General features: G+C 38.1%; 1 protein-coding gene across 12 annotated transcripts in view; it reads left to right on the forward strand.

Annotated features, from left to right (window-relative positions):
- The window catches only part of CNKSR2 (connector enhancer of kinase suppressor of Ras 2), a 208,597-nt gene that overhangs the window by 102,161 nt on the left and 80,961 nt on the right, over positions 1-25,475 (forward strand). For 6 of the 12 annotated variants that reach the window (XM_032100802.1, XM_032100801.1, XM_032100794.1 and 3 more), the window contains 3 exons: positions 10,691-10,837; positions 20,481-20,614; positions 24,359-24,570. In XM_032100802.1, coding sequence (XP_031956693.1) covers positions 10,691-10,837; positions 20,481-20,614; positions 24,359-24,570 — 493 coding nt within the window. The remainder of the gene's footprint in view (positions 1-10,690; positions 10,838-20,480; positions 20,615-24,358; positions 24,571-25,475) is intronic. The other 6 variants (XM_032100804.1, XM_032100803.1, XM_032100797.1 and 3 more) reach the window with 1 other exon arrangement.

Below are 25,475 nucleotides of genomic sequence, written 5' to 3' on the forward strand. Positions count from 1 at the left end.
TTGTAGTTAGAAATCCTCTGCAGACACTAGTTGACTTTTTCTGAGTGTCACAGGTGGGCCTTCATAGTGTCACTGCTGGCAGTAGCCACATTTCTGAGTCCATATCCAAGTCTGGTATTTTTACACAAGCTATACTTAGGACTAAATTCCTGAGGATGGATTTGCTAAAAACTGCTGCAGTATTCTGTGGAGCATTTTTGTGACCTAATGGTTAAATTTGTCTTTCTGCACAGAAAACACTGGAAGATGATGCATTTTAATGGTTTGATTTTTTAGAGGGTTTTTTCTGTTTTGCTGTTTTTCCCCCACATGGTAGCATTTCCATAGAAAAAAAATCCTCTAATTGGTGCTGTAAATGGTATTAATATTTTCAACATAAATATTGAAAGACAATATGCTGCCAAAATGTTTTTGCATATATTCCTGATAAAAATTATTTTCATATTCTCAGTAGTTGCTACTGGCTGCAAATCTTGGTACAATTTGTATTTGCAGGCAGTTTAAATTAAAATTTTAACAGTATGCTCTCAATAGTGAGAATACTGTGAATTCTGCAGTTAAAATGATTATTCCAGAATATATAATGAGATTATATTTTTTATGCCAGGTAGCAGATATTAAGTAGAATTAGAGTTTTGTGTTGTTAAATTGTTTGATGCCTGTAGAACAGAATACAGATTATATTACTCTTTTTGTCTCATAAGAACAGGTTAAAAAGGCTTATTGTTAGTGTAAGTTCAGGTATGTGTATTTGGGAAGGAAGGCAGGTATTATTCTGCTGCTAATAATTTCCTTTTAACTGAGGTTGCTGAAAATTGAAGTACACTGTAGAAAAGATGATGAAAGCTTAAGGAGGGATGTCTTCAAAGTTGTGCATATTAACACAACTGACATTACTGCTGTGCACAGCCTGGACTACATATGAGTTAGGATGGAATAATTTTGAATACTTCTGTGCTTTATGCAGGTAGTAGCTATGTACATGACGCAGCTGATCTTCAGGTTCTAGCCCAATCTTCTGGTGCATAATCTGTTGTCTTATTCTGGTGAAATTATGAGGTAACTCGTGAGGAAGTATGGAACAGTGATAGCTGTTGTAAAAATAGATCAAAACAGTAAGAAAAGCAAATTAATGCTGTGTCACATGCGAGGAAAAATTAAAGCAAGGGAAATTCTATGGTTTGAATAGATGTACTCTGAATGTGTAAATTTTTATTTAAAACAACTCAATATATTGGATTAAAACAACTCAATGGCCTGAACAGAGTACATAGTGTATGGCTGATTATTTCAATAGCAGTAAAATGAAAAAAAAAAAACCCCAGCATCTCTCATGACTAAATAATTACTGCTTTTTTAATGACAGTTTCTTTTAATTCCATATCCCTGTCCTTCCTTTCCCTAAGTGATGCTGCATAAGTTTGTGGCTCACTTAAAGGCTTGTTTTGGATTTAGATTTTTTTTTCAGTTTGCTTGGTCATTAGTAACCTTAAGGATTTTCTTTTTTTTACAATTTCTTTGTACACATGCTAATTTATTTTCACTATATGAATTCAGTCTCAAGAAACATCTGTTTCAAGGGTAGCAGCACTGTTTAGCTGCAGGACATCTGGGGATCTCAAGAAGTTTATTTATATGCTGAAAAGCTGGGGGGAGGTCAAAGACTGTTGGAATTACTGACTCACTGGAATCATTCTAAAATATTAAGTTGTGAGAATGTAAACCTAATCTGAAAAAAAATTATATATGTGTATGCATGTATGTTTACATGTATTTATTGTTTTAATTCCAGGACAAGCATTTGGGGAGTTTAAATACGAGACTGTGCAATGCACACAAACAGAGCTCAAATTCCCATTGTGAGATGAAGCATAGGGCCACAAAAATGAGTTCTTGTAAGGCATTTGTGGCTGGGGGTTAATACTGCAGGGTCACTCCTGAGGAGCAAATTCCTTATGCTGTATGAAATGTGGAGAATTTGGCTATTCCTCTCCCCTGAGGAAGGGGGAAGCTGTCCACGTCCATACTGCTGCTTAATCTGTGAGAAACCAGGGTGTGACCCAGTCTGCCTATATCCTGCCTGAGCCTCCAGCTCGTGCCACCACCTCTCTGTGCCTGCTTAGATTTTTATCAGCACTTGAGTTTTCTTAGCACTCACCTGAGGCCACCCAAGGATGCTGAAATGTCTCTTCTTAGGCGGGGAGATAATGTCCTTCACCTGGAGCCCTGCTGAAATGGATAGACACCTGCGCTCTCCTTATATTCCCTGGAATGTCTTGAAAATGAGGCCAAGCAAGGACTCTGGTGGCAGCACCTTTGTTCATAAGAGGTTAATGTCTGTGCCCTTGCTGAAGAAGGGATAGGGCCTGCTCATCACAATGTGGCTCTCAGACCCTATTCTCTGCAGTACGTGTTAGTTTGTATTGCATTTATATTACACAAAAGAAAAGTGGTCGCCGGGAATTGGGACCAGACCCCTCAGTTCCTGTATCCTGGTGCAAGGACCTAATGGTTTCTTGTCTGTTGTATGCTTGGGGTTTGTATTGGCATAGTCCCATCAGCCCAGTGCTTTGCCCCCATGGAAGGCCTTTGACCTGAAATTATGCACATCTTGGTGCTTGAGGCACCTTCCTAGCATTTGGAAGATTGAGTTTAGTCCCTCTGAGGATAAATAACGCTGAGATCCATGTTTCTGAAAACCTTCCAAATTGCCATGACCTGTCTTTTCTGGTTATCTGTACTCCTGCTTGAAGAGACAGATACATTATAATTACCACACTGGAGACAGCCAGTCACTGCAGGTACCCAAGTGAAGGAAAATGCTTCGAATTTCAGAGGCACACCAAATCTGAGTGAACTGGAATCAGCCCTGTTTTTTCAGCGCCGTACTCTGAAATGGGGAAATGAGACCCATTTTCCTCAGAAAATTGTACCTAGTAACTGACATTTATGTCTGTAAAATATATCATCAAACGCATGATGTTGGAGTCTTTGCTCTTCCAACAAATATGCTCATTTATTTGTTCTAGGATGTTGTGCTAGCAGTGACTCAAAAGCAAAACAATGGGGTAGCTCTGAGGTGAAGGTTGATTGTATCAGTACAAAATGAAAGGTAAGCATTGCTATTAAACAGTATCCAAGCTTCAATACAGAACTGATTCTGTGTTCCTGGATAAAGCAAAGTTTAGTTCCCCCATGAAAAATACAAGTAGTTGCCTCCTATACCAAGGTGCTCTGTGGTCATATTACTAATACTGTCAAGTTTGTTGAATTATGGTGGTGCTTCGCTGTGCAAATACTTAAAAGGAGCAAGGTAGTAAAATCAGTCAGAAGTTAAGCTCTGGGTCAGATACATTTTCTGGCAAGGAAATATGTTTAGGGCAGCTTAATGAGAGGCAGTGATTTCTGCACTCAACTCTCAATTTGGATCCTAACTTAGTTTATTCTTGGGAGAGTCTCTTAATTGTGATCTTTAGTGTACATAGCCAAAAATTAATGTAAAAATCACTTTTTTCATGATTTTCTGGTAGTAAGCAAAGGTTTTAGTGAAGTACCAGGAATTATTCAAGTAAAAGGTGTGATTTTCTTCAATGTACTTTAAATACAAACTGTGTTGTTGTGACTTTGGTCTATGGTACAGTGCAGTGTGATCAGTGACATTCTAAGTATGCACAGAACTGACTTTTAACATTGAATTAAAATTGCATTGATTTAAATAATATAGCCAAGATACTCTTTAATTAGAATTGCAGCCTATGCAATCACAATATTATTAACCTCTCCTCCTTGGGAGAAAACCATTATGCAAGTGTGGATGCTATTACCATGCTAGCTTAAGAACCTGGATAAATCCCTGAAGAGGTGTCTACTGTTCTCCTGACACTGCTTCGCCTACCGCATACAGATACAGCTTTCATCTCTGTGGTAGTCCATGCTGTAAACATCCTTTTGTGGTTTCCTCACCAGTCATATTTTCTGGAGACAGAAGACCTATGTCTTTCCATTAATTTTTGGCCTTTTCAGGCATCTGCAGCTGGGGGAAGGGAAGAAGATACTCGCTACTAACATTTGTTTCATGGGGCTACCAGCTGACCATCCTCATTTCTGGCCAGTGTTCATGGAAATCAGTCTGTTAATTTAGCAGCATGATGCTGTTGATTTTCTTGTCAGATTCTGAGTTGCTTAACAGCATGCTATGTTTGATAGTTATTTGAAGTGCAACGTTGGTGTTTTTTTCTTACACACTTATGCACTATTCTTTTTTCATTATATGGAAGATGGTGTTCAATATGGAAGTTCTTATAAAAACACCCATTTCTTAAGGTGAACCCATTTTCCCTCCTAGAAATTGTTCAGGTTTTTTTAGCTGAAAAATGAGTAAAAGCTTGAAGCCTGAAATGTTGATAAGTCAAAGCACTCTGGGTGCATGCAACTAATTACAGGCAACATTGGAAGAAAAAGAATTTTGGTTATCTTCCTAGTCCACTAACTTTTTAAAATTAGACACTAGAGTGGATTTTACAAATTCGATTAGTTAGAAAATAGGAAATGGCTTAGCAGGTTATATTTAGCAGCGAGGTGTTATTTTTCCTTCAAAAGTGTAAAGATATTTGTAGTGGTTTGGTTCAAAATATCCATTATTTACTTATTTTCCTTCTGTGTGATAAGAATTAGAAAACAAAGCAGGCACAAAACTTAAAGGAATATAAAGAAGTTTATTAACAGACCTAAAAGAAAGAAAAAAAAGTCAGACTAAACCTGCAGAACACTTTTCCTCCCCCCACCTTCCTCCCTTCTCCCACTGACCATGTAAAAAGACAACCCTTGAGATTTTTTCCAGTCAGTTTACCACCTCTATAATAATCTTTTCCAGTTCACTTAGGGAGAGGAGTCTCTCTTGCTCATGCTATGGAGACATCTCCACAAGACACAGACCTCTCATGGCTTCAGTGTCACAGCCAGCCAGCCGCCCAGGTTGGTTCTCTGCTCACATGTGAGAGTCCCTTCCCTCGACTTACAGCTTTCCCCACAACTGCTTTCAAGGGTTCAATCTTTAGCTACTGGGGTACCATTTTAAGGTTGAGCTGTTCAGAAGCAAAGGTTCTCTTCACCTATCTCTGGGAGCATCTTCATCTCCAGGAATAGAGGCCCTCCTCCTCCCCTGGGAGCAAAGGTCTTCATCACTTTCATCTCTCTCTGTTCAAGCTTCTCATAAAATCACAGCTACTTCAACAGTTGCTTATTTCAGCACAGGTACTTTTGCTCACAATTACAGTCATTTGCTTGTTTCAGCACAGGTACCTTTGCTCACCATTGCAGTTTGAATGCTCCACCCCCCATGCTTCATGAAATTACAGCAGATACTCTGATGTATCACAGTCCATCACCATAGCTTTACAACAGAATTCCAGCTTCTAGGTTTGAAGCATCTCCTCTTTCTCCTCTCTCGGGGTTTCAGCTCTTCCTTCATCACTGACTTTGGTGTCTTTATGGTGTTTTCTTCATGTGCCTTCACCTTTCCCTTTCCTTTGACTCGGGAGAGGATTGATGTCTGCAGGTTTCATCTCTTCTGGAGAATCTTACAGCATTAAAAGGGTTAATCTCACCCAGGCCCCACAGCTGGAATTCGCCTCTCACTGTTGGTCACATGAGCTTTGCCGGGCAGTGGCCTCAGATGAATTTTCGGCTGCACTGGAGGGCAGGGGAAGGCCTGGCCTGGCCGTGCCACAGGCGGCCTGCATGGAGCAGGGCTGTGGGTGGAGCAGGGCCGCACGGCTCCAGGATGGCTGTGTCCCGGCCGGCTCGGGCCGAGCAGGGCCCGGCCCAGTCCCGCTGGGCCACCTACAGCCCCCCCCCCCCCCCCCCCCCCCAAGATTCCTGTCCAAAAGCCAGAAGCAAGAGAGAGCTTTCCTGGGGTTTGTCCATTCTTAAATGTGGATCACAGAGGCGTGTCAAGCTTTTTAAGTGGCTTTAAAAAGTTGCCAGTATTCAAACTAGCCAGTTGATTGGTTCTATTGCATCTAGAGGAAGCTGTAAGCACCTCCTTGCAAAAAATCACTTCCGTGGCTGGAGCCCTCTTTAACTATGCTAAACCATGACAATATTACTACTTTTACAAATCTGCGGGTCAGGAAATAATTAAAGTAATGCAAAAAACCCCCACGTTTTTCTTTTCATGGATGCAGAAAGCTTTCATTAACTTTCAGGGGGCTCTGGTCACCCTTTGAATAGAATTAGGCCTGTAAAAATATGTACTCTGTTCTGTTTACCATTTGACTGTTATTCCATCCTCTTGATGATGTAGTGTCACTGTCTATTGGGTTTGCACGCTGCTTTTAAATGATGTAGCTGTTCTTTGGGGATACAAGTCCTAGATTTTTCAGAGTGAAAGTTATTTCATAGCATCCTAAAAATAATTGGCGTAAGTCCATCTAATTGTATTTGTGCTGCCTGCATGTTAATACTTTACAGATCTCCTTTCTGGACCATAACATACAGCAGTACTCATGAATGAGCACAGGAGCATGGGAATACTGTCTTGAGTGCAGCTGTGTAAAAAAAGAGTCAGTGAATGGTCATGCTTACTTTAAGGAAAAAGGAAGATTGGCAATAATCTTCTAACCTTGTCATAAGGGCAGCAGTAGATTCATCTGGGGAAAAAAGTAACTATATAAGAGCAACTTTTAAATATATGAAAGTTGAATTCTTGACAATTTAGAATAGGAATTCAAAATAAAAGTTTAATTTCAGGCTGTTGTAATATTGTCATCCAGATGCGCTTGCTGAAAGCCAAGGAAACAGAGGGATCTTTTAAAATAGATCTCAGCTTGGTCAGAGGCATGTTCTTTTTCCAGGTGGTAGATGGGGACCTCTAACAGCATCCTTTGCTAAAGCTTCCTGCAATTTGGGCTAGTGGGTGCTTGGCAAGGAGAGGAGGAGGATGTGTTAGGGCTGTGCAGGGCTCCCGTGTGCCAGTCTTACCCTGCTGAAGCAACCTGGGTGTCCCTGAGTGACTCTGGAGCACTCTGGTGAGGCTTCCCAGCCTGGCCACAGTCTCTGGACATGTAGTGGTGGAATGAATAAGAAACGTGGAGGTGGCCTGATGCTGATGCTATAGGCACCTGTGTGCAGGCCTGTGTCTCTGCACACTGTTGCCCTCCCCTTTGGGAGCGTGGTGCCTCTGCCCATGCCACCCCAGCAGCACCGTTGATCTGGCCTTGGGCCATCGCTCCTTAGATGTGGGTTACCCCTTCTGTACCTCCTTTACCTGGTAGACTCCTGCAGCAGAGGTGCTGTCATCTTGGCAAAACCAGCTTATCACAGCCCCTAAGGGCGCCAGTGGCTGCCCTGGTCCCTACCTGCATGTGGCCACGAGCTGCACAGGCAGCCAGCAGGGATTCAGGCATGGGCAATGAAAGCCAGCACTGGGCTTAGGCTGCCATCAAAGACTCTTCTCCTGGCTGCTGTTTCTAGATGGCACTAGTTCAACAATGTAAATTTATTTTAAAGCAGGCAACAGTAACTTCCTTGGCTCTTAAAAATGGGCACCTGGTCAGCATGGTGCTCTGTTTTCAAAATAAATTGCTCAGGTTATTTTACTGTAAGTAAAGTTGTCTGCTAATACAGTTCTCTTACATATATATTGAATTTTCAAACCAGTGTCGAAACTTTCTTATTATTGTCCTTGTTTTGCAGTACATGGGCAGGATTAAGGATATGACAGGAATTTTGAAAATTTTGCCCAAAAAACTTGATGATTAGAAGTTGCAAATTGCTAACTGTGGTAATGAAAAAGGAGATGTTAGAGAGAATAAAATCAAATCATATTTAAAGGGTAGGTTACATGTCACTGAAGTGGATTTCTGAAAAAGAGTTTCCAGTTCCAGATACAGTCACTGCTTTTTCCTCCTTCCAGCCTGACCTCCTCAAATAAATTTTTCTGTGCCACAGTGAATTTTGAGAGGATCTGAACTATGTTGGAACTGAAAAACAGGCCTCCTACGTGGACATCGATTTCCTTCAATTGATTGTTGACTGCCTCTTATGTGACTTGTTCCTCTTAGGCCAGTTTAGTACTTCTTTTTCATATTATGAGAAGCCATCAAGGCCCGTCTCAACAGCCAGAAAACTTTTGTTAGGGAACTAGATAAAAGCAGAGGATGAACCTCATTTGAAATTTATAGTAAACTCAGAATTTCACTGTGAAAAATTAAGTTAAACTGTTTTTATTCATGAGCTTCTAAATTAAATACATCAGATTTTGTGCTTTGAAGTGATTTTTTTCTTTAATCCCCCTAACTCTCATAAAGAGACTAGATAATCTCCCATTTATTGCAATGTAAGGCATATTTCAAATACATGAGACAGTTTATCTCTGCAAAGTATGAAAGTGCATTCAAAATAATTTTTTAAATGCTAGCATAACCTAGAAGCCCCAGTTTTATTTATATTCCTCTGGCTATTTCAGTGAGAAACAGATGGCTTTAAAGCACATTTTTCGCATGCAGCGTCCTACCAACTTAAATGGGAAGAACTTTACATCCTGACTCCATAACTGAGGTCAAATCATATTCTCATCAAGGTTCTCTGTGCTGCTTTATTCAGCAGAAGGATTCTGCTCCAGGAATCCCTCTTCAGTCATTGCATTAGGGAATTACAGTGTACAGTAGCTTAGGTACAGAGATAGCTTACATGAACTGTAGGCCATTAATTCCTTCTTTTGGACAGCAAATGAAACCTCGCATATGCCCACAGTGACACTATGTAACCATGGGGAACTTACTGCTCCTAAGCAGTGGTGGAAGGCTCTAAAAGTAAGAAAACAGTATTGTAAATAGCAAGGTAGTTTTTTATAAAATCATAATGTCCTTACACACAAAGCTTGGACTTGAAGATCTTTTGTTTAAATGCTGTTGAAACGCAATGGAGACTTCAGTGGGATGTGGGAATTGGGCTGGAGTTGGTTGAGTTAATGTTTCATTTTATTCGAAGTATAGTAGCCATATGCCTAGTACATGGGACTGAAAATAAGGATTTCAGCATGCTTGATAGTCTTCTGTGAAAGCTGAAAAATATTCTAAAAAGATGCATGTTATCAATACCCTTTTTCTTTGCATACAATAATCTTACTGTGGAATTGCATCCTGGATATAATGGGCTTTGCCGTGGTGGAAACAGGACGGGTGGGTTCACTGGAGCTGAAGAAAGGGTGATGAGCTATGAGCCATGTTTGTGATTCAGGGTTGTTGGTAAGATTAGTGTTGGCTTAAGTGGCATGCTTGTATAGGAGAAGCAGTTCTTAAAATAAGTGATACTAAACAAAGTGAGGTTTGGTGTAATAGGGAATAAGGTACAAAGTAAGTAGCAACAACTTACATGTGATTATCTTGCTTCAGCATAGGTAAAAAATATGTTTGTGTCGTATTGCACTGTACCAATGATAAGGAACATCTGTGCTCTTTTTTCACACTGCCAATTTGATTTTTCAAATGTATTGATATGACATAAAGTAACCTTATCACTTCAGAGTTCTAGATTTTTATTTTTCCACTTCTCAGCTGGGTAATTTTCTTCTTGACAATGTTTTTGTAGAAGTTGTGGAAGAAGGAAAATATTCATAACTGTGATCCTTTGTACATCAGGAAAAATTTACTTGTTTGTTTTGTGGGGGGCAGGTGGAAGACAGAGTAAAAAGAGGTAGAAAAGCTGTGAAACTTACAGAAATAATCACTTTCTGAGTCTACAGGCCAAGATTTTGAAGGGATGTATGATTCTGTGTACTACCAGTCTAGGTGCCAAATTTGAAAAAGCATACTTTTAATATCCTGAAGCTTTTCACCATAGGTACCTTGTAATCAGGCATTATATATAAGTAATCAGGCCTTAAAACCATTGTCATGACTTACAATGTTTTCATATTTGAAGTACTTTTTCCAAAGATGCAAAATAAATTACTCGGAAAGTTTAATCTTGTATTTATTTAATTAATTTAATTAATTTATTTAATTGCTTTCCATTTTAATCAAGGTTTTAATTTTAGAATAGTTGAAAATGCTGTAATTAAATTAGGAAAATTTTATTTTGGGCTAAGACGTAGTGACTGGACTACATTTCTGTCATTGATCTACTGTGTTTGTTTCTGAAATCATCATGAAAGAAGCACTATTTTAAAAAAGGCCTTGTGATTCTGACTTCATTTTTATAGCAATGTGAAGAGTAGAAGATTTTCCTGAACTGGTTTATGCTTGCATAAGCTGCTAGGAGTAGTAGTGTAATACTACATGTGGTTAGTGGACTTTAAATAGTAACCACAAAGTACAAAATGCTCAGTTTTGAAATGAACTGTGAATGCAGAAGCCAGGGCTTTTTAACTTTCTAGTCTCTAAAGTCTATGTACCAGAGATAAGTTTGAAAACCCTTTGAGATTTAATTGTGCATTTGCAGTGAAGTAACAGTAGTTTATTAATTCTAAAACCTGAAATTATGCATATACATCTTAATGCATTACAATAATTATTTTAGTTTATGTGATTTTTATGCAATAATTAAGTTTTGACATTTCTAGAGTTAATCTCCTTTATGATATATATATACACTCCTTTATGTTATTTACTAATCTTATTTAAAAAGGGAACATTACATATTGAATACTGTACCTCAATTTTATTGTAATGATTTTACTGGTTACCAGGTGGGGTGGCAGTTGAAAAATTTGGTGAATGCACTACGAGAGGATCCGAGTGGTGTTATCTTAACTTTGAAAAAGCGACCTCAGAGCATGCTTACCTCAGCACCAGCTTTACTGAAAAATATGAGATGGAAGCCCCTTGCTCTGCAGGTAATGAAGCTTAATCATAAGTCATACACCATCATTTTAACTATAGATTATCTCAATGATGCTTTATTGTGCTTCATCCTCAGCAGCATATAGATTTACTCTTGTATACTTGGAAAAATTGTTTCTGAAATTATTTCTCTGCGATTTGTTCTCATAGGCTTAATTGAAATTAAACCTGTTAGAACTTTTCAAAGTTAAGAAGTAATCATCCCAGTGTTCTACAGTGCAGAAAAGTGACCTCAGATAATTTGTTCTAGCTAAGGAGAAACAAACATACTTCACAAACTGATAAATTTTAGTTTGATTTCTTGTGAAGATCTCAGTACAGTATAACCTCAAAAAGAGGGGGCAAAAATGTTTGAGTTCTCAGTTTGATCACTCGTGGAGTTACTGGAAAATCTATAAGGTGATTGTGTTCAATAAACCAGTTAACCATCAAAATTTCCTCATGTAAATAAAGTTGTACTTGTGTCACAGTTGTCCTTGAGACTGAAGGCTTGCACATAAGGAGCCATAGCACAAGATGTCTGGCTGGGCACTTAATTTTAGTAAGCCTGCAACGTGCTGAAAGCCGTGGAATGGTTTCATTAAAGCTTTCATGTTTAACTCTAGGATAAAATGTCACTGTGATGGATTACTGTAGGAAATAAAAGTTATGTTCAGACTGATGAAGGTATGTAACCAGCTGATGGAACCAACAAATAATGCATTTTTCCATTCAGTTCAGACATAATATTGTTTAGAAATTTATTTTGTTTGCATAAAGAGTGCATTCTTTGGGACATTTTTATTACCACACTAAAAATTCTAATTAGAAATTAAGTACATTTGAAAGAAAAAAGATGTCTGCAACGTTTGGACAAAAGGAAAAAGGGATATGGAAATGCCGCTGCCTTTATCTGTGGTCTATGCCATTTGAAATGTTAAGAGATACATAAAAAGAACTAATGCCATGAAGAACTTCTTTCATATGTGTGTGTGTGTGTATATATGTGTGTGTGTGTAAAAATATATATTATAATAGTGAAATGCATTATATCTTTGAAACTAAGTTTTTAAATGATGGAGATATTTTAGCCTTTCAGATATAAAGAACTGACTACACATGTGACCAAAACTTCCAACCAGAAATTAGTGTCTGAAGATAAAATTGCAAATCTGGATGCATGATATGAGTGTATGAATGTCTATACTTGAAGGCTGCACTTTTTCCATAGCTTTAGTGAGAATATAAATGCAAATGTAAAATACACATCATTGCTTTAAAAGGGGTCAAATGCTTTCAGTCTAAATCCTGAATTCGGGTGAGTTTGGTATTTCTTTGGGTGAATTGGGCCATGCTCCGAAATACTCCATTTTGCTTCACTTTATCATTTATTACCAGAATAATTGCACTGCAGACCCCACATCAAAAGTTTCTGACAAGTACTTGGGTCTTACTCAACTGATCTAACTTTAGATCTGCTGTGTAAATATCTACATGTCATTCAGGTTTCTCATTTAAACTCCTTTTGGGCAGCAGACATGGCATTAGCAGTTACTGGCTCATTCATCTTGGCCTGTTCTGACTGATCTACCTTAGGATATGGTGAATTTGCCCCTGCACATGCCTCTTTCTCAGCATTTGATGATAAAGGGAATCTGGACAGCTAGCTTGAATGTAGATTATCTGTACTGGGTGACATTGACCCTAGACAGTGATTTTCTGTGATCTTACTGATTTGGGGAATGGGGGGCAATGGGAGTATTGGGGGTAGGGGGGGTTGGTTCTTGCTGTTAGCATGAAAAATATGAATATTTTCAAGGCTAATATGAACACAAATAGAGATACTGTTAAACATTGCAGATACAATTCTGGTATCACAATGATATTACTCTGATTGTATCAAACATGACACCGGGAAAAGGCCAGAACCTCATTCATTGCTTATGTGTGCAGTGGGCATATGTGTGTCTGTTGTAATTTATAATTCTTGTGTGAGAAACAACAGTTTTCTTAAGTAGGCAGAGTGTGGACAAAGCTCCAGGGTGAAGTGCAGACAAACTTCAGAAGATGCATAATGTGGAAATTTCTGTTGTTGATTTATACAGATCAGAGTTGAACAGATGTTACAGTCAGCTGATGTTAAAGTTTAAATGTAGCCTAAGTGTGAAATCAGTACTGTATATTTTATCAGTAACAAGCATCAAAAGAAGTCAGAGTGCAGTTTAATTTTGTAGCTGTAAAAATAGGAAGAAATTATGTTTATTTAAAATTTTTTCTGGAAAAAAAATCACTGTAAGCGTAGCAATTGCTGTTTGATACTACGGCTTTTATTCTTTAATAAATCTTGGTAGGTAATGTGAGAGGAGAGGGACGAAAGTGACTGCAAATACCAAAAAAACATAAGGTAACGTCACCTTTGCAAGCAGGGGAGGTTATGGTAACTTGTTTTCCCATATCAGGATGTCTTTAAATAATTGAGAACATTACAACTGTTCTGTCATCCCAGAGCTGAGTTAATTGAACTATATGTATTATTCAGCAGAGACACAGGCTGTAAGGAAATTATGATTCAGTAATAATTCTGTTAAAGTGCAAAATATTCAAAAGATTATAGAGTGAGATATGGGGATGAAATTCTGATAAAACAGAAAACAGGATCAGCAAAAAGACTGCTGTGGTCTTTTTGTGTCTGCAAATAAAGTGAACCCAGGAAAAGTGTGGTGTCACAACCTAATCATACTGTGATGAGTGAGGTAAGAAGGTGAAGGTCTGCCCTAATGTAAGCAGGATGACACAAAATCAGACTTGAGTTTTTTTGTATGCATCCCACCAATCAATATGTTTAACAGCTGATGCCATAGGTGTAGAAGGTAAATATTTCAGTGTATTAAATTAGGAGACTCATTTACATTAAAATTTACATTGTGACGTTTAAATTGAAAACCTTTGAAACTTAATTTTAAAGTGAATAATGTGGAGGCATTTTTGTTAAATTACATTCTGCTTGTTCAGTCAGTAACTGTGTATAGGAACATGAGGTTTGCCATTTGCAGCTGCATGACAAACTAGGCTTAATGGAGAGATACTAAATATGCCTGTGAGCTGGGAAAGTGCTCGATGAGTCTTCCAGCTCAGGCAGTGTGCAGGTACTACCAGTATCGAGCTAGTTTGTGTGTGAGTGACAGGGCATCCCAGGAGTTAAATTATACCCTGATAGTGAAGTGCTTAAGAGCTTTCTGTCCACTGTTAGTATCCAGATTAGCCATATGCCAGCCAAACATTCACGGTCTCAGAGTGTGGAAAATGCTTTTAGATCATTCAGATATTAACTGGTTTATAATTGGCATAAATGCTTCTTAGAATTTTCTTCTGTTTATTTTGAACAGTTCTGCCTTTGCATTGCAGTCTTGCCATGAATTAGCAGTTAAATGCAGGCTACATAATTTTTAATTCTTTGTGAGTTGGGTTTTTTTTCTCTTTTAGCAGAATATTTATTCTTTTCATAAATATTTCTATCCTTAGAATAAATATGAAAGGTTAGGGGAGAGAAAGAAAGAAGAAGAATTATGCGTCTGGTGTAGCAGTCCTGAAACTGAAATTGAATGCTTGATGTACAGTAAAATAATACAATTAGCCTATGGCTATACTATGCACCATTACATAATGAGTTTGTATTTACAAGCACTTTAATTCCAGCTCTAAGGTCAATCAGTACAGAAACAAAAAACTCCTTTTTTTCCCCTTGTGTCCTGATTAAAGAAAGTGCAGTTTGGATGGTTGTTTTGAGTTTGGTTTTTTTTCCAGTCAGTTGATTGTCTGTTTTAATACCCATCAGTATCCAACCTCTTACTGGTAATCAAGGTTCTCCCATGATGCACTTTAGAATCATGTCCAAATTTGTGAAGTCAAGGGATTTTTCAGCCTCTGTTATTTCTTTTATAACAGTTGAATTAGGCAGCTGTGGCCTTGGGGAATTTAGTGGTTGCCTTTTGCAATTGAAAGTATTCATTAATATGGTATTGTACCATAAATATTAAGATGTTATGCCTGCAAGACAAACCTTACTAAATTTGCCTTTCAGTTACTTTTTTGATAGTCTGATCCATTGTGTGAGAACCTAGAATGATATTGCAGTTTGCAATATTTGTATTTCTGACTGCTACTGGATATGGTGAACAAACCAATTAACTTTAACCTTTATTTTTTAAAATTTTTCTTGCTTGACATAGAGGTGACTTTATCTTTGAACTCTCCAAATTTTTGTCTGGTTCAAAACCTAACTTAAATAAATGTCCTCTACTCTAGATTGTCTGTTTTATTTCTCCTTTCCACTTTGTGTTATTTTGGGGAGGTTTCAAAGGAAAGCCCCTTGAAGTGCTGTTTGAATAAGGGTGGAAGGTTCAATAGAGAAGATTCTCAGAGCATATGAAATTTTGTGTAAGTCACTGTCATCACACTAACAAGAACCTAGCTGCAAAGTCCTCCTTTGCCTTCTGGAAAATGCTTTGTTCATTACTCAAAAAGAAAAAAGACTCTTCATCCAGTTTTTTTTAATACAGAAAAGGAGAGCCAGAGCAACATGTGCCATGCCTCACATGGTTAATTTGGGATGCACCGGCCGGTGTCAGTGAGAAGGCTCCTCCTCATGGCAGTGAGGCGGGGGCAAGTCCAGCTGCCAGCCACATCTGATGTGTTGACTTGGAAAAAAACCTTCTGACCCCTCCTTCACCAAGCCTTTTATATGTCACCTTTTGTATATCTTAATAGTTTCCTGTACTGTTTTGTATTTGATTAAAATGTACTGTTAAAATTCTCCAGCAGCTCAGTATCTGTAATTTTCTTAACAGTTTGTTTTGGATTAGTTAGATGTGCATCGTATTTCTACTATTAAATATTCAGCTTTTCATTTTCCTAAGAAGCAGCAGCAACAATAACAAGTCCTTTGTTTGAAATAAAATGCTACTTTTATTATTTTTATTCAATATATTTTCTTACTTGATTATATTGCCTCCTTCATTCATCTAGACACAATGCTATATACTGTTTCCATCGTTCATGACTAGAACTAATGATCCTACACTTTTTAATTATTAAACTTGAATAAAATACCAACTTGTTTGCTTTTAAATTACTTAGTTGTCTTTTAACTGCATGGGAGTTGGGCATTCTTTGTAGCACTATTAAAATGAACTCTGACTGGATTAGTTACAGAATCTCATTACTTCATGTCATGGTTGTTCTTCTAAAAGGTTTATTTTATGGGAAACATTTTGTTCAATGTATTGTTGTAACCTTGATCCAATATGAAAAATATATTGGTAGTATAATCTGCTTACTGATGCAAATACTGTATAAAGATAATGTAATTTAAATTTCTGTTTTAGTTTTGCTTGTATTTTGAAAAATTGTGTGTCTTTTTCTGGAGCAATGTTTCTCAAACTTATATTGCAGCTTCCAAGTGAGTTAATGAAAGGTTCAAAGAGTTTTAAAAAACATTAAAAATAATTTTAGGTAGTATATATTAAATATTGATTAAATTCATTGTTTAGATAGAAAAAATCAAAAATAATATGCTGACTCACTGGGACACCCTCTCAGTTCCTTCAGGACCAGGGGTACAAAAAGTGGCAGTAGATCCTGTTAGCAAGAAGGGAAGTGGGGACCACAGCGTAGAGCCTACCAGGGACAGAACAGCTTCTGAAGGAGAGGGGACTTGCGTGCTGTCAGTCAATACTTACAGGGATTTCCTTTTTCCCCATGTTAGAGAAACTGAGCTGCTGTGAGTAAAGACAGTCCCCTGTTCTCCAGCCAAGTGACAGTTTAGGGAAGGCTCTGTGAAGACTAATGGACCTGAAGGAGGATGGTGCATTCAAAATGTTTGAGAAATAGTACTCCAAAATATACTGAATTACAGATTTTGTGTCTGTCATTGTGGATTAAGATTGATGCAGGGTCATCTATGGGACGTTTTTTATGTAGTTCCAATTTTAATATAACTTTAATGTAACTTCTGAACTTTCTCCTGTCAGGCTTTTCCCATGGGCCAGGTATTCAACTCTTTAGACCTGTTAATGTTTTAGTTTTATTGCTGTTTCAGCAATCCCACTTGCCCTGGCCAAAGGCACTGCAGCAGGAGAATCTCTGCTCCTTGGAAGAGAATTAACTCAGTGACATTACTGATCTCCAAGGCATCCAATTGAGAAATACTTGATTGGAGTTGCATGTGTTTTTGTGTCCAATGTGCCTGCGTGTGGCCCACTGAGTGGCTGCCATTGAAATTGAAAGCTACATGCGCTGGTTACTTGCAGGCGACCAGATTGTCTTGAAGTGAACAGCTGAGGGCTCTAAATTTCAATGCAAAATGCCTTGTAGATGTACCATACCTCTAGACCATGTTCTGAAGGCTTTCTTCTCAACCAGAGGGGTCTGAAGAATTTTTAATTCTGTATATAGAAATGAAAGCTGAACTTCCACAGCACAAAGTGTTAGCTACAACAGTGCTCTCAGTGTATTGAGCCACTGTCAGGAAAGACCATTTGAATGTTTTTACCGTGTAAAAATTCTTACTGATTTACTGGTGTAGTCATGATAAATACTTTTTTTTTAAAAAAAAAAGGGGGTGGTGACCTATTTTTAAGTTTGGATTTCCCTTTTTTACCTAGTTAGACAGTTTTTCTGTTTCTGGAGAAATAAGAAGAGAGTTGAATTTGGCAATGCTAAAGAACTACGAAAGATATATGAGACATCCTAGTATGTTTTGAGACAATCCTACAGGATTGTACCTCCACTTGGATTGGATTGTATTACAATTTCTATGCCCCTGAGAGGTCCAGGTGCCCTGGGAAGGTAAATGCGCTTTGCAGTCCTGTGGGGTACCACAGTCATTCAGAGTGTCCCCAGTTACACTGTATCTTCACCTCTGAAAGTGTCTGGCAGGGGAACACTTGCCTTCAGTAAGTTGGATAGCATGTGGCTTTCTGTGTTAGACTGAACCATTTCTTCCTATTGCACTTGCTGTTTTAACCACCTTCCTGTGCTGAAATATAAACTGAAATATGCATTTGTCAAAGATGTACAAACCCAAACTGATTTCCAGGATCAACCAGCAAATTGCCTGGAGGACAAACTGACTTGTATGTCAGGACTGTGTGTAATACCAAAATTAGGGCAATATCATTAGAATTTAAATAGTTGCAGCCAGGTATTCTAGGCTGTAACACAAGGGAAATTCTTTACCTGTGTCCTCTAGCCCTCCAGCAGCTTGTCAGGACCACCAGGGGCACGTCAAACCCTTCTAAGTCCAGATAATTTTATGCTTGGGCATGATTTTCCCTACATAATATAAACTATAAGCTCCTATTGACTGCCACCATTCCAGTCTCTAAGGCCCCCTTTCCTCTTACTTGCCTTTTCATGGAGGTAAATAAAGGGTTGTCTTCTTCCTCTAAATAGAGAAGAGCAAACCCATCTACATAGTTTGTCTTTCTTTCAGTGCTTCTGCTGGTATGAGCCATGAGCAAACAGCTTGGGCTTAACAAGTGTAAACAGGATCTAGGTCACAGAATCCTCGTGGTTTACAATGAAAATTAATTGAACAGGCTACCCAGCAAGCCACGAAGTGTTCTTGTTGTAGAAGTGCAAGGTATCAGAAAGGTAACAAACAGTGTTGTATTAGTGAGTGGTTCAAAAACATCTATGGCTACAGTGTCACAGATGAAAATTTAAGGGATAAGATTTTTGTTTCTCTGAAAGAGGGAGGGGTGATGTTCAGGGCGTTTTTTATTGTTTTGGGTTGTTTTGGGTTTTTTTGACCTGTTTTTACCACCAACTTTATTCTTATTTTTGCAGACTTGTCTTGTTTTTAGTGGTTGTAAAGTCTTTTACCTGTCTGTTTTTTTGTGTGTGTCTTTCTCCCTCTCTTCCTGTAAATACTGGCAGTCTTTCCTTGGCCTGGCTGTAGAATACTCACATTAACTCTAATGAACAAGGAAAGAATTAAGCAGTATCACTGTTTATAGGAGACAGATTTTGAACATTCAAAACCAAAAAACTTCTGTCAGTTTATAGTTGCTCTAAAGGTGGACTTGCAAAGTTTTAACAAGCAAATTTTGAGCATGCATTTTATTCTGTTAGAGATAAATAACATCTAACGCAGCTCTGTTCCTAAAACAAGGCAGTAACTGGCCAAAGGATGAGGTTTTCTAGGTCATATTCATTGTTCCTACATACAGATGGTAAAAACATAACGTGGTGGGGCCTTGGCTTGATAGGCATAGATTCGAATGGCTTATCATGAGCTGACAAAGGCCAATATTCTGACAATGTTCCTGCTTTAAACTTTTGGGGTTTTCTGCTACAGTGTCAAGATTAATATCTAGAAAATGAGAACTGATTATTCTGCACAAGAATGCCCTTTTGGTCTGTCAAAAAGTATTGTTAATAGTGCTGGGAGAAGGATCTTTCTATGCACCCATTCAGTCCACATTTAGAGCTTCTCTGCCATCAATACAATGTGCAATGTTTGTGTCTTCAAGTAGTTACTATGGCCAGAAATTACAAGTATAGTGAACTCTCACTTTATCATCCCAGCACTTCTTTCTTCAAGGAGTAAACTTACAAAAAGGTGGAGGAGAAAAAAAACTCTAAGCAAAGCTTAGTATATTTTAATATTAGATTCTTTTTAGGATGTATGAAGCTACTCTTTTGCTTGCTGTTCTGCTCTTTTTCTTCTGTCTGAGTTTAGCTATCACACAAACCAAGCCACACAAGGCTTTTGTTCTTAGACAGACATGTTATTAAGTGGACTAAAACAATCAAACTTTTCTTCTCATTTGATTTTTCTGCATCTGTGTGGAGAGTTAGAAAATCTTGCTATGATTTTCAGCCCTACAGTGATTTAATAAAGACAGTTAAATTAAGGAAGAAAAAGGTATGCTTAATTCATGAGATAGAGAGCGAGATGTGATTAAGAGGAAGGATCCTATCTGGACTGGAGTGATAGCTAGAATACATGATTATTTTGCAAGGAGGGTACAGTTTATTTACCTGTGAGTAAATGTTATTTTGTGAGGAGTGTGCCCAGGGGAATGAAGAATAATAATAATAATCTCCAGTTGATTCTCTCATAGCGCGTGTGCTCTGAGGATGCAGTACCTGATTTAACAGCATCTGCAGGCGTAAACGGAAGCTTTTACACTTAATTCTTAAGCTGTAGAGCAGATGGGAGGACTTGACATTCAATTTAATGCCTACTTATGCACCTTTTGCAGTAAACACTAGACTTTTTCTTTGCAGTGTTAGTTTAATTAAGGAATTAACTGGATTCTGTATGTTATTTACTCGTTAAGATTTCACCAGTAGCTCTAGTGATCACTAATTTTATGGGCATTGGCAATAAACTTGCTGTGCTAAAGGGAAAAAGATGTAATCAAAGGAGTCAATTTTATAAGCACAATACATGTCCATTCGTAGATCTGTCTTCTTAGCATGAGTGGCTTTTTAGTTTAAAAGCACACAAAACATTAGACCTGCTTACTATTTCTTTAGCTTTCTGAACTATAGTCTGGTTTTGGCTTTTACAAATAAAAATGTATAATGTATAAGGATAATCTTGATTAAAATGTAATCTTGATTATTTCTCTCTCTCTTTTGAACCAGCCTCTTATTCCTAGAAGCCCTACAAGCAGTGTTGCTACTCCATCCAGCACTATCAGCACACCTACAAAAAGAGACAGCTCTGCCCTTCAGGATCTCTACATACCCCCTCCTCCAACAGAACCTTATGTTCCAAGGTGAAAAAGATCATTTCACAATACAATTTGATATAAAATGTATTTTTGAAGTAACTGACCATTCTGTTCATACTATTTATTATCTGCCCTGCAGATAGTACTGTATTAATACTGTATTTTGCCGGTAAACTGGTTATTAAGGGTAGATATGTTGAATCAGACCCACAGTGTTCTGAATCAGTATCTTGTCTACAAAATGGACAGTAGCCTTTAGAAAACAAGGTTCGGTACCCTATTTTCTCAAATATGGGGTAATCAATTGACTACAACAGTCTCATCCTCTTTCAGAAGAGCAAAAGTTACCTGAAACCTTGAATCTGTAACTAGGAAAGGAGTTCATATCTGTCCCTTTGCCCAATAATAATGATGATTAGGGAGTCTGAGTTAAATGCAAGAAACTTTACGTTCAACAACAGCACTGTTCAGTCCTGCCATAGCGTTTTCTTTCTTAGATAGGTTCGATTAGATAGTATTAGAGCAAATTTCAGGCTTGTGTTTTAGTGGCCACTCTGCTAGACTGTGCAGTGACCATGCTGTTCCCTGTCAATATACCTGCTGCTCTGACCTGCCACCTGGAACAGGCATTTTTGTCTCTCCCAGGCCTCTGGGCTTGCTGAGCCAGAAGAGCAGCAGATCCTCCTTGCAGATTCATTAACCTACCTTGACACGGCCACAAATGATTCAGTATAATTCTGTAATGTACACAGATGTTGCTTTCCTAAAATTCTGAGAGAATTTGTATTATTTGTAATACAGAAGTGGCTACGTAGAGGTCTAGGAATGTATTTAAGAGGAATCAGAATTCCTAAAGCTTCCATATTCTTAGACACAGGCTATCATATGTCCAGTTACTGTATTTCTAAATTACTTCTTGTTTTCTTTTAGTTACCTTTCTTGGAAAAGGGCAGCATGTTCTTTCTTGTACCTGAGCTTCTTGAGGCTGAGTTTTTCTTACACTTTCTTATCAGCAACTCCTCTAGCCATTTAATAAGATGTATAACCTGATACTGACAGGACTTTCCAGGGGGTTGTCCAAGAGTGAGGTATATGGCAAATTAAATTGCCTAGTGGGGAGGAGAGGTTGTGATTCTATGATAATTTCTTACTCTTTAGAGATATGAAAAACCTTCCAGGGTAAAAGTGTGATTTTGACTTCATGAGGATTCACAAGCCTTTTGTAAAGCCTTAAGCTGTGTCCCATGTTCCTTCCTTATCCCTGCCTCATCTGTACCTGGCTTGGCTTCTATTTCTCATAGAAAAAAAAAATTATTTCAAATGTGACATGTATAACTCAGTTGAACTTACACATACTCTAGTTTACTGTAACTGTTATTTTTTCTTTTAATTAAATAAAGACATTCTCAGTCATGACACTTGAATTGTGCACAGGAATTGAACATTTATTTTATCTCCCTGATAACAGTTCTTTGTTATGCTCACATAAATGTTTTAAGGACATGGTTTTAAGAAAATTGACAGAAAAGAACCAAGTATTTAATTCTAATCCATTAACATAAAAAAAAGCTGTGGGGAAGAAAAACCCAACCAAAACATAGTCTTAGGTGTGTTTCTCTTTGAATGCAGTAGTCATATGGTAAAGACCTAGTGCTCCTGAAACTATATTATCTTAAAAGGACCAGTATCTTTGTACTGCTTCAGATTCTGTTTACCATCACAAAAACACTTTCATTTGAAAAGAAGTGCATCCTCATTTTTGAAGTATTTTTGGTGAACATTCACTGCTCTTCAGTTTTTGAGTTCTGCTCTAAAAATTGAGATCTTCCAAATGGATTTTGATTATTTATTAATACCATCTCTTAAATCATTATGATAATGCAGTAGTTTGGACCAATTCTGATTAAATCTTATAATACATATTAGTAGAAGCTGTAATCTTGTAGAGAGATAAAGCTGTGTACATTTGAATTTTTTTATCAGCTTAATCCAAATGGACTATTCTTGATTTCACCTGTCACACAGGGTGCAGTGTTTCTGAATAATTTGTTTGGGCATTTCATCAGGTTTTTTGTCCATGATTAACTATATTAAATCATGTGTATATTTTGGGTATTATCAAACTGCTCAACATCTGTTTCTCAGTTTGTTGTTGCCATTCCAAAAGAAAAATAGCAAACAAACAAGCCCTCTTTTTTTTCCTGGAACAGAGGAAAGGACTTGATATTTTTATGTAAATTGTAAAGCCCAAAGCCTTGGTGATCATGCCCAGAGACAGTACAGCTGCTGACATAGCCTCACATGGATGGCATGGATAAAGGGGAGCAGCACTTCCCATGTGCTGTTTACTTAGGATTGCTGTTGTATGTTAGTGCCTGTTCATATTTACCAAGTACCTTTGGGGATGAGAACTGGAGCCCTCATCTCCAGAGGGCTGTGGCAAAGGGTGTTTGCCTGGCTCTGTACTTAATTCCATGCTTGCACTAAAGATCCCTCTAGGTCAGGCTGCCCTGCCTTCCTTGTGCCAGCCCCTGATGGTGGTTGTAAGCATTGATTAGCACCGGGCTGGTTTATGTCAGTCTCCATCATGTTACCTGCTGGGGTCCCCAGCTCTGTCACCACACAAAGTCTCTCTTTGACTGGAGGAGAGCCCACAGCCCTGTTGGGGCTGCACCAGCCCTCCTCACTAAGCCAACACCATCCCTGCTTTGAGAAAGCAGCTTGCCAAAGTGAGTGTAGTGATCAGTGGGGGTTTGTGATGGTGCCTTTTCTCATCCCTCATGGCTGCCTGGGTCCCATGAGGAGACTTTGCTTGGTCCTCAGATGGAGTCTCAAGGTGCCAAGGGAAGTAAGGGTCAGCTGGCCAGCTTGGAACTCAGCTGGGAGTCCAGAGGGGCTGAAGGACACCAACAGGAGCATATGGCACAGCTTCTCTCTTGATTACCTCTTGGGCATTTTGCTACCCAGAAATAACTGTCTGGTCAGGTCTTTTGCAGCCATCTTCAGGCACAGCTTTACCAGCATGTTTAGTAGATGAGCCCTGGTTCATGTAGTACGAGAAAGGAGTCCTGACCCAGCACAGCTTGCTCTCTTGTTTGATGCCTTTGAGTAATTTCCATTTTCAAAGAATGGGGCAGGGGTGCAGGAAAGCAAAATGATCTTGAGGACCTGACACAAACTGCAAAGTGAGCACTGTCCTGGGGTAGCAGCTGATAAGCAGGTGCTGCACACTGTATTTGAAACTGCATGGATGTATGTATACAACTTCTAGACCTGAAATGATTGTGTAAAACTATGTCAGGTGTCTGTATATATCTTCTGTACCTGGTTCTTCTTGATCTGGGGTTAAAGTGTAAGGAACCAGATTGGGTTTGCTCATGCTTGCCATGTAGCCATGTTGTAAAACTATCTGATGTATTTAAAAATGCAAGTATAAAAATGTAAGGCCAACATTATTCCTCTGCCCTAAATCACAGAATGCTAGGTATATTCCAGAAAAACCAAGAAAAATAAAAAGAGTTACTGCGCATCAGTTTTATTTCTATAATTCTTTTCAAGAGAAACCAATGAGATGGATAAATCTGTAAAGAATTGAACAAACAGACGTGTGAGGTAACTGGCATATAAATGCATACATATGCATATATGCCGTGTGATCCTGATGTGGGGTGGATTTCATCTGAGTGTATGAAATATTGACATAGGCCCATGTTTATTGAAATATTCACAGTTAAAAAAAAAATCAGTGTCTTATCTCAATATATTAAAAACTTCTCTTTTTAACTAAAGGGATGAAAAGGGAAATCTCCCCTGTGACGATGTTGGCAGACATATAGTGGGCAAACCGGTTCATACAGGATCTGAATCTCCAAACTCATTTCTGGACCAGGAGTATCGGAAACGCTTTAATGTGGTTGAAGAAGATGCAGTTTTGTACTGCTATGAATATGAGAAAGGAAGAACAAGTGGTCCTGGAAGGAGAGAGAGCACACCGACATATGGTACAGCATTGATCTTGTAAAGATAATCACCATTTGTTGATTTTAAGATTTTCATGCATCTGCTTTTGTTTTTAACCATGAAAATATTTCTGGTGGCCATTGATTTTGCTAAGAATTCAATACTACTTTAGTCCAATTTCAACCTAAGAGCTTACTCTTATTATAGGAAAGAAAAAATAAACTTACTATGATAGGTAAGACCAGTTTAAAATTGATGGGTTTTCTGAATATAAATTCTATTTTTCTATCAGCTTAGTTTTCCAGAATCTGTTTCAGTATCATTTTGTTGAAAAAAGCATATACCAGAAGCTCATATTTTTTTACTAAAAATACAGAATGGAAATGTTCTCTCATTTTAAGGGCAAGACTTGTGTAAGTTTTGGAATTCAGCTTTGGAAAAAATTTCCTAGGTATAATAATGATCTCTTCAGATTTACCAAGAAATGACATGGTGCTTTCATGCTGCAGTGCTCTCTAAAACTCTTTAATTTTTCGTTAGTCCCAGAATTGAAGTATGACTAATGACAGTGTGCTTTTTTTTTTTGGTAATACTATAGTAACCTCCTGTAACTTCCTGTATTGCAAGTGGTGGCTTTTTATGTATAGCAGTTCCTCTTTATTTTAGATCATAGGTTGTTTAAGAAGGAATTTTGCATGTTAACACTCATGTATTTGTGCTACGTCCACATCTTGGATTTTGGCTTATTTAGGATGAGAATTCAGAAACAATTTCTGGTGAGAATTTTGATGCTCAAACCCTTGTACTCCAGCTTATTTTGCCCTTGAAACTGTTGGAACTCTTCCTTTAGCTAGTATGGTAACTTGTTTCAGCTTAGACAGGGAGAAATGATTTTCTGTTGCCAAGTATAAAATTGTACATACATAGAGTTGTTAGGCTATAGAAG

The sequence above is a fragment of the Corvus moneduloides genome, chromosome 2, assembly GCF_009650955.1.
Source record: "Corvus moneduloides isolate bCorMon1 chromosome 2, bCorMon1.pri, whole genome shotgun sequence".
Classification (NCBI taxonomy): domain Eukaryota; kingdom Metazoa; phylum Chordata; class Aves; order Passeriformes; family Corvidae; genus Corvus; species Corvus moneduloides.